The sequence below is a fragment of the Emydura macquarii genome, unplaced genomic scaffold, assembly GCF_026122565.2.
Source record: "Emydura macquarii macquarii isolate MOO-44397 ecotype Brisbane River unplaced genomic scaffold, CSIRO-AGI_Emac_v2 contig_1254, whole genome shotgun sequence".
Taxonomy (NCBI): Eukaryota; Metazoa; Chordata; order Testudines; family Chelidae; genus Emydura; species Emydura macquarii.
Window position 1 is genome coordinate 4,528,230 of NW_027131391.1, and position 13,727 is coordinate 4,541,956.

Here is a 13,727-nt window from a genome sequence, read left to right on the forward strand (position 1 = left end):
TTAACACTGCAGCTGCCTGTCAGTGTGGGCTTGTCTCTGACAGCAGAGCCCCCTAGTGGAGATGCAGCATAAACCAACAGAAGTGTTGCAGGCATAGCTATACCACCTCACCAAACTACATTAGCTAAGCTTACAAAAGCACTCTGCTGTTGGCATAGTTTTATCTTCAGAGGGGCTTTGCTGACATAGCTATGTTGGGTAGGGGGTATGACTTTTTTCCTCACAGTCCTAGGTGATATAGTTATGCCAGCAAAACTTTGTAGTGTAGACTAAGCCTGTACCAGCATGTGTCGCATCCCCCCCTTTAGTAGCTAATCAACATAGGGGATAACTGCCTGCTACTGCTACCAGCTAACAGTTAACACATCAGTTTAAGTGGAAACAGACTGTGATTTGAATCATGCTGGGAGGTCATTTCATCAGCTCTTCTTCATTAAGGTAATACTGCTAGTGGTTGCTATTAACCTTATAGACAGAGATGTAGGCCAGTCCAAATGCATATCATCTGCAAAGATCAAAGCAAGAAAATCATCCAAATGATTACATTTTAGAACAGGAAGCCTGGACCTTGTGATAGTCGGGATCTTATTCTCTCACTTCAGCTTCAAAGAACCAGCCATGTGGGACTGCCAGAGCCAGCTTGATTTACAGTTGGAGGGGAGGAGGTTATAAATGTAGTTCCTGTTTATTTTAATCAATTCTGTTTGGAAGCCCAACTCCACCTTTCCTATCCTGATCCAAGTTCATTGAATGTAAAATTGATTTTTAAATATTGCATTTTGTTTTTAATAGGGGAAAACAGGAAAAAATACAAACCGAAAACTCATGTTATTATCTGGAATACTAACTATGCTATCTACAAGTATGATATTGCCTGAAATCATAGGGAAATAAATCAATAACAAAACATGGATTTTTAAAATAGAACTGGCCTGAAATCTCAAACTTGCTATTGTGAATCCTAGACTTTTGCCAAAAAACACTTGTAGTCTGAAGGATCAGTGACACACAGCAAGATCAAATGCCATCCAGACTATTGGGGCTAGAAATTAACATTGAATATAACTGGAAAGTGGAGATTCTCATCCTGGCTCAGTGAACAGGGTAGAGAACTAGACATAAGAAAACTTGGATTCTGTTCCCCACTCTGTGACTCGTTGGGAGTTAATGAACTATTCCTTATCTCCTTTTTCCATTTGTAAAATGGTTATAATTATATTTACCCCTTTACTTGGCAACTGAAAAATAGAAGTGAATTTGGCCAACTAGTTTCAGATGTTCAGTAGTGAAAATTTGAAATTTCAGTTAATTTCAAAATCACCAAACTGTGTGTATTTTTTAAAGTGTAAGATCAAAGTTGAATTTACATACCTTTTACCAATGAAGAGGTACAGTGGATTCACATCAACCTTTAACCTCACACCTTTCTTCTTTAAAGCATGGGCAAGCTACAGTATTTGGTGTGTAACTATTTTGTGGCATGTTTTGGAACTCAGAAGTGTACTACACACAACTGTTCACCAGAACACTCCATTTCTGATATTGTAAATACAGGTCACTAAATGAATGAGGGAATGGTTCTAAGAGCCTCTCACTCACCATATTGCCTACTGAAATATAAGGTTTTCAGTTCAAAAGCTGTACTGCCTCAATTCCTAATGATAGTGCATGCATATAAGAAAGTGCATTCTGATCACTGCAGAAGTCACTTTTGTTTGTTCTATACCAACCTATGACAAGTACTATTAGCTGCTGCTGATTAGGTTTCAAAATATTAACATAAATGGGGGCAATATTATTTCCCTTCTATACCCACAGATACAAATGACAGCTTAAGTCTTAAAGGTGGCACCAAAAAGGTTGTTCTCATTTTACACCCTAGAAAGTTTCCAAGTCAAACTATGAGAATCTGGGGGAGAGGGACAGTTAAAGTAAACGACAGTTCCCCAAAAGCTATGGCTTTCAGCCAAAGTCAGGCAAGCATGGAGCAGATGGAGTCCTGGCAAGGCCTCTACTGTCCCTGCATTAGCAGCATCTGCTCATTACCCAGAACCCTCGCCTGCTTTATCTAATGCTCCAGGAAAAGCATTTTGATTTGATTCATTTCAGTACGGTAACGTGCAACACAATTAGTGGTAAAATCAAACTGGAGGACTGCCAGTGCTGACAATAGGAAACAAGGCAGAAGAAATACGAGGCCAGTGGGTTGGAATTCAAAAACCACAACTGTGGATCAAGTTGCCAAATCTCATGGCCCCAGGTGTACAGACAGTGTGCCTACTGGGCACAGGGCAGGGAGGATGGAACTTTCATTTTCTCCCAGTACAGTTTTTCGATCTACCTCTCCTTGCATCTGGGTCCTCTGTGGTTCACACCCATGGAATACCCCCAGGTGGGCATTCACCAGGACTTGCAACTCAACTTTTCTTCTGTGCAGCTATAGAGCCAGAGTTTATCATAGCATGCGGGCAAAAATCACTGACAGCCATCCCTACAAGATGAACCTTTTTTTTTTTTGCTACATTTCTTATGCCTTAGGAACTGTTAGCAACTGCTGAACTGTAATACATAGTGCTATCAGCAGGTGCTGAATGAGCAGGATTTGCCTGCTAGTTCTTCCATGTGATCAGATGTCAAGGACATCACGGCTTGAGCTCTGTTGAACTGGGAGAAACTGATGTTATCTCAATGAGTCTGCTAGCCATGGATTCTTTGCCTGACAACACCATCTCCAACACTAGCAGATGGTTTCTCTATATTAGTCAAACTTACAAAACAAACGGAAGAGAGAGCAGGGAAAGTACAACAAACAAAACACACACACACACCAACTTAGGAAGTTTTTGTCACTTAGATTGAAAAAAATAATTTCTCTCCACTAAGCTGTAAATATATGCTTTGCAATTCATGTTAGTAAACAACTGCAAAGCAATAAAATATGCCAGTGCATATGGAAACTAAGCTATTCTAACTCAGACTCTCAAATCAGAATAATCATTGACCTGTCACAAAGGCCTTTAAATAATATGCTCAGCAGAGTTAAGACATACAGCTTTACTCATGACAGTTACTTATTCTCACATTATAACATACAGTACAACACAAGAACCATGATAAAAACAGATATTTAAACCTGTAGTCAAAGGAAGACTAAAACACAAACTAATATAAAAGCAGAAAACTCTACTCTCTTCATTGCTTGCAAAAACTTGATATAAAGCCAGAGATCAACCCATCTTGTGCTATAATATCCAGTATCTTCAATGACCAAGCTCAGTTTATAGATGTTAATCACAACAGAATGACTGCTGGGATGAAATATTCCATTAACAGTTTCTGACAAGCAATGATGATAGAATTCACACTGCAACGAATATTACAATCAAAATAATTTGTTTCAGTCAGAGGTTTTGTTTGATTTTAAAAAATATTTAAAATAAATATATGGATTATAGATTTGGTTTGGCTGTCATACTTCATTTTAGTTCCCATCTGTCAGCTGGTGACATTACAGTGCACCAAAATCAGCATTAATACCCTAGCTCTGTAACTTTGACAGGCTTCAGTTCTGACCAGATGAGAGGAATAGGTCTTTCTGATGTCAAATCACGTAACAAGTTACATGGAGAATGAGTGGTACAAAGGTGGTCAGCTTTGCTTGGAATACTCCTACAGCAGAATCCCAATTACTTGACTCCACCTTATCCAAACCTTCCTTTTTTCATTACTGCCACCATGTCTCTCTGGTCTAGGTACTCCTTGCCTCAACTCCACATCACTCACACACATCTGATAAATCCTAAACTGTATGGATGATTAGAATTATACTATATTCCAATGAAACACATTATTATGCAATTTTTTTATTTTACAGGTAACAACAGTACATAATAAAATAAGCAACTGATGTTGCTTACAAAAAGAAACTTTCCTTCTTAGCTGCATATTATAACCCAACATCAGTGAAAATTAAGGAATCAGTAAAGGAAGTGTTCTTTACATATATCCTGTATATATTCTATCCAGGGAATCAAGAGTGAAGATGCAGAATTTTGATTCACCAGGCACTGAAAGTTTAGCCATATTCCCATAAGCATGCCTCAGGGTGCACCAATAAAAACAAGGCTGCAGAAAGAATATTTTATAGCAAACAATTTATTTGCTTAAGACGGCTTGGTTGGATCATGGCCTAGCACTCAAACCCTGCATGGCAGTTCCAGTAGGAATTACACATCAGTTTTAATGGGTGCTATGTTCCAATGCCTCCTAATGCATTTAGGGCCAACTTTTTCACATAAAAGCAAGCATGTGCGCGATCGTGTGTGTATACAGAGGATTATAGACACACAAAAAGCTGAGCACAGCTGCTTCATTTTTGTAAAGCTTTTGTTAAAAAAAAAAAAAATTAGGGAGGAGAGTTGTGGTTACTTACCATCCTCATAAGCCGCTACAGCCAGAGAGCTGTTTATCCTCACAAAGGAGACATGTGGCTGAGATCCAGGATCGGCAGAGCCATGTGTTGGTTCCAGGATGGGGGCCGTGTAGTCCCAGGTGCGGGTGTCCCACAATCTCACATCTCCTGATGTATATCTGGAAGAGAAGGATGTTATTCATTCCAAAAATATTTGAAAAGATTTGGGAAGAGAGAGATGGGAGGAGGAGAAAGGAAATAAAAAGAGCCTTAAAACCAAACACCACAGGAATGGGACTTATTCTGTTTAAGTCCCTGTATGGCAATATCAATAAGACACCTTAGATACCGAGTCTGATTCTCCTCTAACTTACACTGGTTTTATACTGGCATAATTCCACTGATTTCAATGGAGTTATTCCTCTTTTATACCACTGTTCAGTGCAGAATCAGGTCCAATAAGACTTTCAAACAGTCTAGAGATAAACCTATTAAAATGATCCCCATTATAGTTACAGAACAATGGCAACAACATGCATTAGCTTTTTAGAAGGGGTAGAAGTGGAGATGAGTACAGGGGAAAAAATAAATCAACCAGTGATCATTATATATTACACCACAGATGACAAAACCTGTATTGTAACTTATGAATCAACACTCTTTTGTCCTTAAGTCCTCCCTTCTTCGGAAGAGCCATGTACAGAAGTTTTTAATCAACAGCAATATTTTTACATACAGAAGACACTGAGAACTAATGCTTTTTGTAGGCACAAGCTTTCCAATGCTTCATCCATGCATCAAAATTGACTGAGTAAAGTCCCTGAAGGCTAACTGATTTGTTCATACAATTAAGTCCTGCCTTTAGAATCTAGGCAGTACTACCTTCTCACGGAAAGCTCTCTTGTTTTATTCCACTTAAAAATACAAAGAAACCAAACACGCCTCTCAGATTGCACAGGTCATACCTAATAGATGAATTAAAGATACAAAGCTGTGAGTTGTGCAGAACCTAACTTTATAGTGTGTGTTCAAAGGCATTAACCATACAATTGTGGGGGAAGTAATGGATGCTGTATGCAGAGTGAAGGTGAAACAGTCTGCAGAAAGAATGTAAGATGATTATCCCACACACCACCTCCCTTTACTTCTAGTCAAAGAGCAGTATCAATCTGGAATGGAAAAAATACAGGAATGGTGCACTTCAGTGTTTAATAAAGAATTGCAGTAGAGCTGCAACAGTAAAATCTGTAAAAAGAGTTTCTGTTATCTCTGTTTCTATAGTATTTAGATGCAGATAGTGTTTTACAAATTAAAGACAGCCCTTCTCATCAATTTTGACATCCATCCTAATTTTTTTGCAGAGGAGTTTGTTTTAGAATAAAATTCTTCATTCGTTTGAAAGCTTTTCAGGCAGAGGACTTGGCTTCTCCTTGTTTGTAAAGTGCATAACACACTTGTCCTGCTATATAAGTAATAAAAATACTACTGATAAATGAGAGAAAGGATGGTTTTGTGGGTAAGGCACTGAATTAAGATGCATGAAATCTGGGAAATTCCCAATTCTGCCACAGACAGACTCATTCTGTGACCTTGAGCAACTCATTTAGTCTTTCAGTTCCCCAGCTGCAAAATGGGGTTAATACAGTTTCCCTTCTCCCACCCTGTCTATATAGATTATGAACTCTTTGGGACAGAAAATGTGATTTACTATGTGTTTGTACAGCACCAAACAGAATGGGGCACCCATCTCTGTTGAGGCCTCTATGCGCTATTGTAAAAATTATTTTTCTATTATTATTTATTTGTAAGTAATATTAAGAGTCCCTGCCCAGATAATAAAGTTTTAACTTAAGCAGATAGACCATTTGGGGCCATATCATTGACAAAGTGATGGCTTTTCTTTTTTCTGAAAATTGTTCCAGTTCCACACAACTCAAAAGTCACTGGATAAAAATCAACAGAAAGCAATGATTTCTCTTCCTCTCCTAGATGGTCTCCACTGAGACCATGCCTCAAGCAACTTCCTCACACCACCAGAGAAAAACTGGCACCTCTCTCCCTGAACCACTGCCATCATTTCTGCCACAAAAGTTGGAGCCAAGCAACCAAGGCAGAGTGTGTGTGAGAGGAATGTCTCTTGCAGATTCACCTGGAAGATATGGGGGCAGCAGCTCCATGAATGGAGGTGGAGGCTGTCAAAATGACTCTACCCTGTTCCCATGCCCCAAGAACATAAGAACGGCCATACTGGGTCAGACCAATGTTCCATCTAGCCCAGTATCCTTCTGACAGTGGCCAATGCCAGGTGCTTCAGAGGGAATGAACAGAACAGGCAATTATCAAGTGATCCATCCCATTGGCCGTTCCCAGCTTCTGGCAAACAACAATCCCTGCCTATCCTGGCTAATAGCCATTGATGGACCTATCCTCCATGAACTTCTCTAGTTCTTTTCTGAACCCCATTATCATCTTAGTCTTCACAACATCCCCTAGCAAGGAGTTCCACAGATTGACTGTGCATTGTGTGAAGAAATACTTCCTTTTCTTTGTTTTAAACCTGCTGCCTATTAATTTCATTCGGTGACCCCTAGTTTTTGTGTTATGAGGAGGAGTAAATAACACTTATTTATTTACTTTCTCCACACCAGTCATGATTTTATAGACCTCTATGATATCCCCCCTTAATAAACTCTAAGCCTAACTGACTAGCCCAAGACAAAAAGTGCTCCAGTCAAAGCTGAATGCACACAACATGAGTTTCATTTCTACTAGAGTGTACAAAAAAAAATCCGTTCACTTATGGAAACAATTGTTTAACTGCTTTTTACTAGCAGCAACTTTACAGGAAGATAAGCAATGGTTTCCGTAATCTTTTCTGTGATGGTAAAAGTGGAAGATGGGTGGCTAGAAAAAAACCCACCGCCTGCTTCAGCTGGTATTCCATGCTGACTCAGCAGTGGGCACTGACATGCAGCACATGTGAAAGGAAGTGGAGGTGTAGGAGTTGGACACTGTTCTAATGAAGTGGTGCTGAAGAAGTAGACATTTTCATAAGGGCAAAAAAACTGGGAAACTGAACAAAAACAAAATCAGATGTGAAAAAGCTATATTGGATAGCAAGAGCCAGAACAAATTTGGGGAAGGGGGAGGAAGACTGATCTCTCTCCAGAGCCCCAGATGTCTTTATCGTTGCCTAATGACAATTACCTTCAACCAATTAAGACACTGCTTTCACAGTTGCATTGTTAGTAAGTCTTTGGCCCTCAGTGTTGATGGCTGTCTAATTAGTGCTTGTGCAAAGTACAACTGCAACTAATACATAAGCTAACAAATACATAAAAGAAAAACTGTTACCAGGACCATTTTCAAAACAACAGTGAATTTGTTCATTCAGTCCATGGCATCAGTGCAGGCAAACTGTTTCCTTCTTAATGTTCTCAGTGCTGGCAGGGCAGATTTTCGCTCCAAACAAATAGGTCATATAGGCCTATGTTTTCTGTTCACTTGGTTTCTGCTTCTATAGGATATTGGTATAAATCCTCTACTTGGGCTACCCCAAATACATCATTCCATAGCAACAAACTACCTTTGAATGGTTTAACACAAAGGATCTCTGATAAGCAGGCTCACAAATCAAGCTACTATTATCATATAATTCCTTTAAAGGATATGTAGCAAGAAAAAGGAAAAAAAAATTCTTCACAGTTAGGTTCAATTTCCAGAAGGCAATGTCTGTTCAGTTTCCAGATACCTGTGGTGATCAACCAAATAAAACAAAAAAAACCCAACAACTTTGTTTCAGGCAGTCAGTGACCATCTGTTAATACTCAAAAGATCTGATTATGAAATCCTTATTAAGTCACAACTCTTACTGAAATCAGTGGGAATTTTGTTCAAGTAATGATCCATAGTCATAGTAACGAGTTTAAACAGGTGCCTGTTGATAAGCAAGTGAAATAATAATGAGCACTTTATATTGTCTTGCTGCACTGAACATCTCAAATCTTTCATCTTTATTCTACTAACAGTAATTAACCAGTCCTTCATGAAGTTAATGAAGGTATCTAGTCAGTGGGCTCTGGCACAGGGTTTTTTGGGGGTGGAGTTTGTTTTTTTTTTGGGGGGGGGGGGAGGGGGGGTGATTCTTTTTGAGAACAAGACTCAATTAAACATGCAAATCCAGTCCACAAAAACCCATACCATGTTCACTCAGATCACTCATATCTATGTTTCTTAGGTACTTATATGGCACCAATACCATAGTCTTTAATGTATTTATCCTCAAGACCCGTGAGGTAAGGCAGTGCCATTATACCCATTTTACAGATAGAGAAATAAGGCATACACAGCCTGAAGTACTTGCCCAATGTGCTAAAAGATGCATATCTTCCATAAGGCTCATATAACAAGGTGACAGATTATATATTCAGTTCCGAATATCTCATTAAAATTATGACAAGCTAGGAGTCCATCAAAAAGCAACACACCCAGAGTTTTGGAGTAATTAAACAGATTGGCCTTTTCTATATTTAGACAGTTAAAACCCTCAAATCTCCACTACCATCAGAATGAGTGTATAACAGTGTATGTACCTACGCTGTAGCACAGGTATAGCTTGGATCTGTGTACCAGTGTCTTCTGACCCTGTACAGAGTAAGGTTAGATGATAGATGGATAACAATGCACAATCCTTACCTATGCTCTAGCTTCCTCTACTAGCAGTTACTTTTTGGATGCTAATTTTGCCATTGTAAACAGTCTATTACATATACATGCACACACACACACACACCAGTGAGACAGACAGCTTAGCTAAATGATGACTAAGGGGAAGAAGATGCAAAAATGGTCTACAAATATTTAAAGGATATAAACACTAGGAATGGAGAGGAATTATTTAGGAGGGAACAAGAGTATGGTATGTCTACACTGTGAAATGAAGTCGGGCGTGATCACACCACGCTCATTGCATCGGGGGAGTGCGTCCCCACCAGCTGCGCTTGTATTGATAAACAGAGCAGTGCACCGTGGTTATCTATCCCATACTGCAACTAGCTGCAAGAGCTTTTGGGAAAGTCTTTGGCCTCCCATGATGCAATGTCCTTCCTTCCCCACCCTGCCCCCTTCCTCCCTCTCCTGATGTCAACAACGAACAGCTGAACACTTCTTCATGCCAATTTTTGAAACCCTGGCTCTGCCACATGTACGCCATTGTTGGAGAAGCATGGAGCCTGCTCAGCTCTGCACTATCATTGTGAGCATCACAAAAACCTTGCGACTTATCCTGCAGTATTTCCAAGGCCGAGAGAGGAGTCGCAGCGTGGAAAATTAGGACGTTACTCAAGCTGCCCTGCTAGAAGCCATAGAACGAAACAATTTGTGGTTGATGCTGGCTGTCGCACAGTAGCTGAACTCAGAAGAGTGCGGTTTCTGGTCCTGGGAAACAAGCACTGACTGGTGGGACCACATCGTAATGAAGGTATGGGATGACGAGTAGTGGCTGCAGAACTTTTGGATATGTAAGGCCACTTTCCTGGAACTCTGTGCAGAGCTGTCCCCAGCCCTGAAGCGCAGGAATACTCACTTGAGACCTGCTCTGGCAGTGGAGAAGTGAGTGGCCATCGGTCTGTGGAAGGTAGCAATGCCAGACTGCAATCAATTCGGAGTCAGTAAATCCACCGTGAGAGCAGCTGTGATTCAAGTATATAGGGCCATTAGTAGACTTCTGCTGAGAAGGGTAGTGACTTTGGGAAACGTGCAGGACATAGTGGATGATTTTGCCGCAGTGGGTTCCCTAACTATGGTGGGGTGATAGATGGCATGCATATCCCTATCCTAGCCCCAGACCACCTTGCCACAGAGTACATAAACTGAAAGGGATACTTTTCCATGGTGCTGCAAGCACTGGTAGATCACAGGGGACACTTCAATGACATCAACATGGGGTGGTCTAGAAAGATGTATGACACGCACATCTTTAGGCATTCAGGTTTGTTCAGAAAGATGCAAGCAGGGACTTTCTTTCCAGACCAAAAAATAACTATTGATGATGTTGAAATGCCAATAGTGATCCTGGGAGACCCAGCCTACCCCTTGCTGCCATGGTTCATGAAGCCCTACACCAGACACCTGGACAGCAATAAGGAGTGGTTCAACAACAGACTGAGTAAGTACAGAATGGTGATGGAATGTGCCTTTGGATGTTTAAAGGCTTGCTGGCGCAGTTTGCTCACTAGGTTAGATCTTAGTGAAAGCAATATACCCATAGTTATATCTGCCTGTGTGTGCTCCATAATGTGTGCAAGACAAAGTGGGAGAAGTTTCCATTGGGTTGGCTCGTGAAGGCAGATTGGCTGCTCAAAGTTTGTGGCCAGCCTGATACCAGTGCAACGCTGAGAGCCCAGTGAGGAGCTCTGCACCTCAGAGAGGCACTGAAAACCCATTTCTGTAATGAGCAACAGTCACTTATCTGTGCTGTCCCTTTCCATTCCATCCTCCCCTTGCGGCAGTGTCCCTGCACCTCCTCTTCCCCTACCACCCATTCCCATGCTTGTAATAAATAAAGAGTACTTGATTACAAAGAAGTTCACTTTTATTGCACATCCATAACAGTGGAAGTAAAAGAAAATAATTTAACTCTTGGCAACCACTGTCATGGAGCTGAGAGGCAAGAAAAAATGGTACCTGTCTGTGTGAGCACCAAAGCCCACACATTAAAAGCTTTTAGAAAGCCTGTCTTCTTCTTGCTTCCCACCCTTGATATTGAGTGGCACACATTCTGCACCCTGGCCACCCTCCTCCTAGAACGCTTGAGGGTGGAGGCTTGGGAAGAGGCCATTTGTTGCTGGCAGTTCTGCAGGGGCTGCAGAGGGAGTCTATCCTGCCGCTGCAGTTCCTGAAGCTCAACCAGATGCCTCAACATGTCTGATTGATCCCTCAGTATACACAGCATCTCATCCTGCATGACTTGCTCATGCGCCTGTGCTTCTCTCCATGTCCAGTTTTTCAGACAATGAAATCCTCCAGGTTCTTAGCTCCATGTCAGCAGCCTCAGAGACGTTCATTATCCCATTGAACATGTCATCCTGAGTTCTCTTTTTCCATCTTCTCATCTGCAACAGCCTCTCCGCAGGCGTGGAGAATGCGCTGAAGGCCATGCTTTCCACTGTAAGGCACACAAAGCACAAGGCACCCATTGTTAGTTCATATCATGGATGAAAAGCAAGGTTGCAGTGTAAAAATAACTCCCCTTATTATTCTCAAGTGAACGGGAGCACTATATCACAATCCCTACCACTTCCATAGTCAGTTTGGTGTGCCAGCCATTGTGAATAAGGAGCTAGTGCCTCCAGTTTGGGGAAATCTCTGGAGCACAGAACGTGTTGTGGACAAAGCGCCCCTCCTCCCAGTAACATGACTAGGGAACCTTGTTTAGCCTCCCAACATTATTTTTTTGAAGGAGGCAGCCCGGGTGTGGGGGGAGCTATAGGTGGGGGGAAATCGCCCAGGAAAAAACACATGACCACCCATTCTCAGATCCCTAACACCCAGTACAACCTCATGTCAGGCAACATGCAGTTGAAGGACCCAAGAAATGATCCCAGATGGGGAATCACATGCCCTTTTTTTTTTTTTTTTTTTCGGTATGAGCACAAGTACTGTAAACTTGCACTGCCTCCCCTAGGTGACCCTATGTGATATTAGTCTCCTAAGGGTAACACAGGAGGAAAGGGAACAGTTGCTGCAAGTGTCTGGGTACAGGCCTGGTCCTTATGTTGCTATGCTGTGTTCCGTGATTATGCCAGCACATTTAATACAAGAGTGACATGGGAAAGTGTCCTATCATGGTGGAAGAAATAAGGCTGCCCTCCCAAGAAACCTTCTGCAAAGGATTGCAGAGTACCTCCATGAAAGTTTCCTAGAGATATCCATGGAGGATTCTTGGGCCCTCCCTATGCACATAAACATTCTTTTCCAGGGGCAACCCTCTGCATAACTGGAGCACCAACAAGGAAGCCCATCCACACCAAAACGTCATAATTTTTTTTCGTATTAACCTGAACCCAACAGTAACTCCAGAACTGTGATATATATTACATTCTCACCAGATGTGCCTTCCCTGGCATCTCGGTTGGTCAAGATGTTGTCCTGCATCGGGTGGGGCTGCTCCAGGGTTAGAAACAGCTCCTGGCTGTCGGAGAGAATGGATACTCCATTTGCCTGCCCCCATTCTCCTCCTCCTCATCTACCTCGTCCACAGTCTCATCATCACTGAGTCGCAACTCAGATTCCCCCAAGGTATCAACACTGCTTCTGGGTGGCAGTGGTGGAGTCGCTGTTGAGAATTGCATGCAGCTCCTCATAGAAGTAGCATGTCTTTGGTGATGAGTCAGAACAACTGCTTGCCTCCCTTGTTTTTTTGATACACCTGCCTCAGTTCTTTGATTTTAACATGGCACTGCTGCACGTCCCTTTTGTGCCCCTTCTCCAACATGCCCCACGGTATCTTTTCATAGATATCAACGTTTCTTCTGCTGGATTGGAGCTCAGACTGAACATACTCTTCTCCCCATGGACCTATGAGATCCAACACTTCAGGTCTACTCTGGGCTGGAGTGCATTTAGGGCATGCAGTCGCCATGATCAGTTGTGCTGGCGAGCACTCCACGCTGTCCAAACAGGAAATAGGAATGCAAAATTTCCTGGGGCTTGACTAGGGGAGGGGCTGTTTCCTGTGTACGTGGCTGTGGTGCAGCAATGTCCAGAGCAGTCACAGTGGAACATTGTGGGACACCTCCTGGAGGCAAAAGATGTTGATTTACACAATGATCCGCCTAGACTGCCACTCATTCGACCCATCCACTTCAATTTTAGCGCTACACCTCTTGCAGAGGTGGTTTTATTAAGTCGATGTTTCCAGTGAGTTAGGTCAGTGGAACAGACCTTACAGTGAAGACGCATACATTACGTGGTCAACGGGAGATGGCTTCCGTTGACCTCACTTCACAGTGTAGACCAGATCTATAACTAGAATACGACGAAAATAAGTAAAGAAAATTTAAGCTGAATGTCAGGAAAGGGGAATGGTGGAAGTCCCATCACATAAAAGAATACTACACAAAATTGGGGAGGAAGAGAGGGGGCAGTGCATGGAACAAATCCTGCAACTGCTAAAAGAGTAAGTTAAATTATCTTTTTCATTTTTAAATGTCCACAATTCCGTCCCACACTTAGTTTTGAATGGCTTGTTATTATTCAAGACAGATGTCTCAATTTACAGCCAAACTGTAAGCATGGACCATTTTGGCATAAGAGT

At 41.8% G+C, this 13,727-nt stretch overlaps 1 protein-coding gene across 2 annotated transcripts in view; it reads right to left on the bottom strand.

Annotated features, from left to right (window-relative positions):
- The window catches only part of FBXW8 (F-box and WD repeat domain containing 8), a 66,495-nt gene that overhangs the window by 31,916 nt on the left and 20,852 nt on the right, over window positions 1–13,727 (bottom strand). For both annotated transcript variants that reach the window (XM_067550147.1, XM_067550146.1), the window contains exon 5: window positions 4,433–4,590. In XM_067550147.1, coding sequence (XP_067406248.1) covers window positions 4,433–4,590 — 158 coding nt within the window. The remainder of the gene's footprint in view (window positions 1–4,432; window positions 4,591–13,727) is intronic.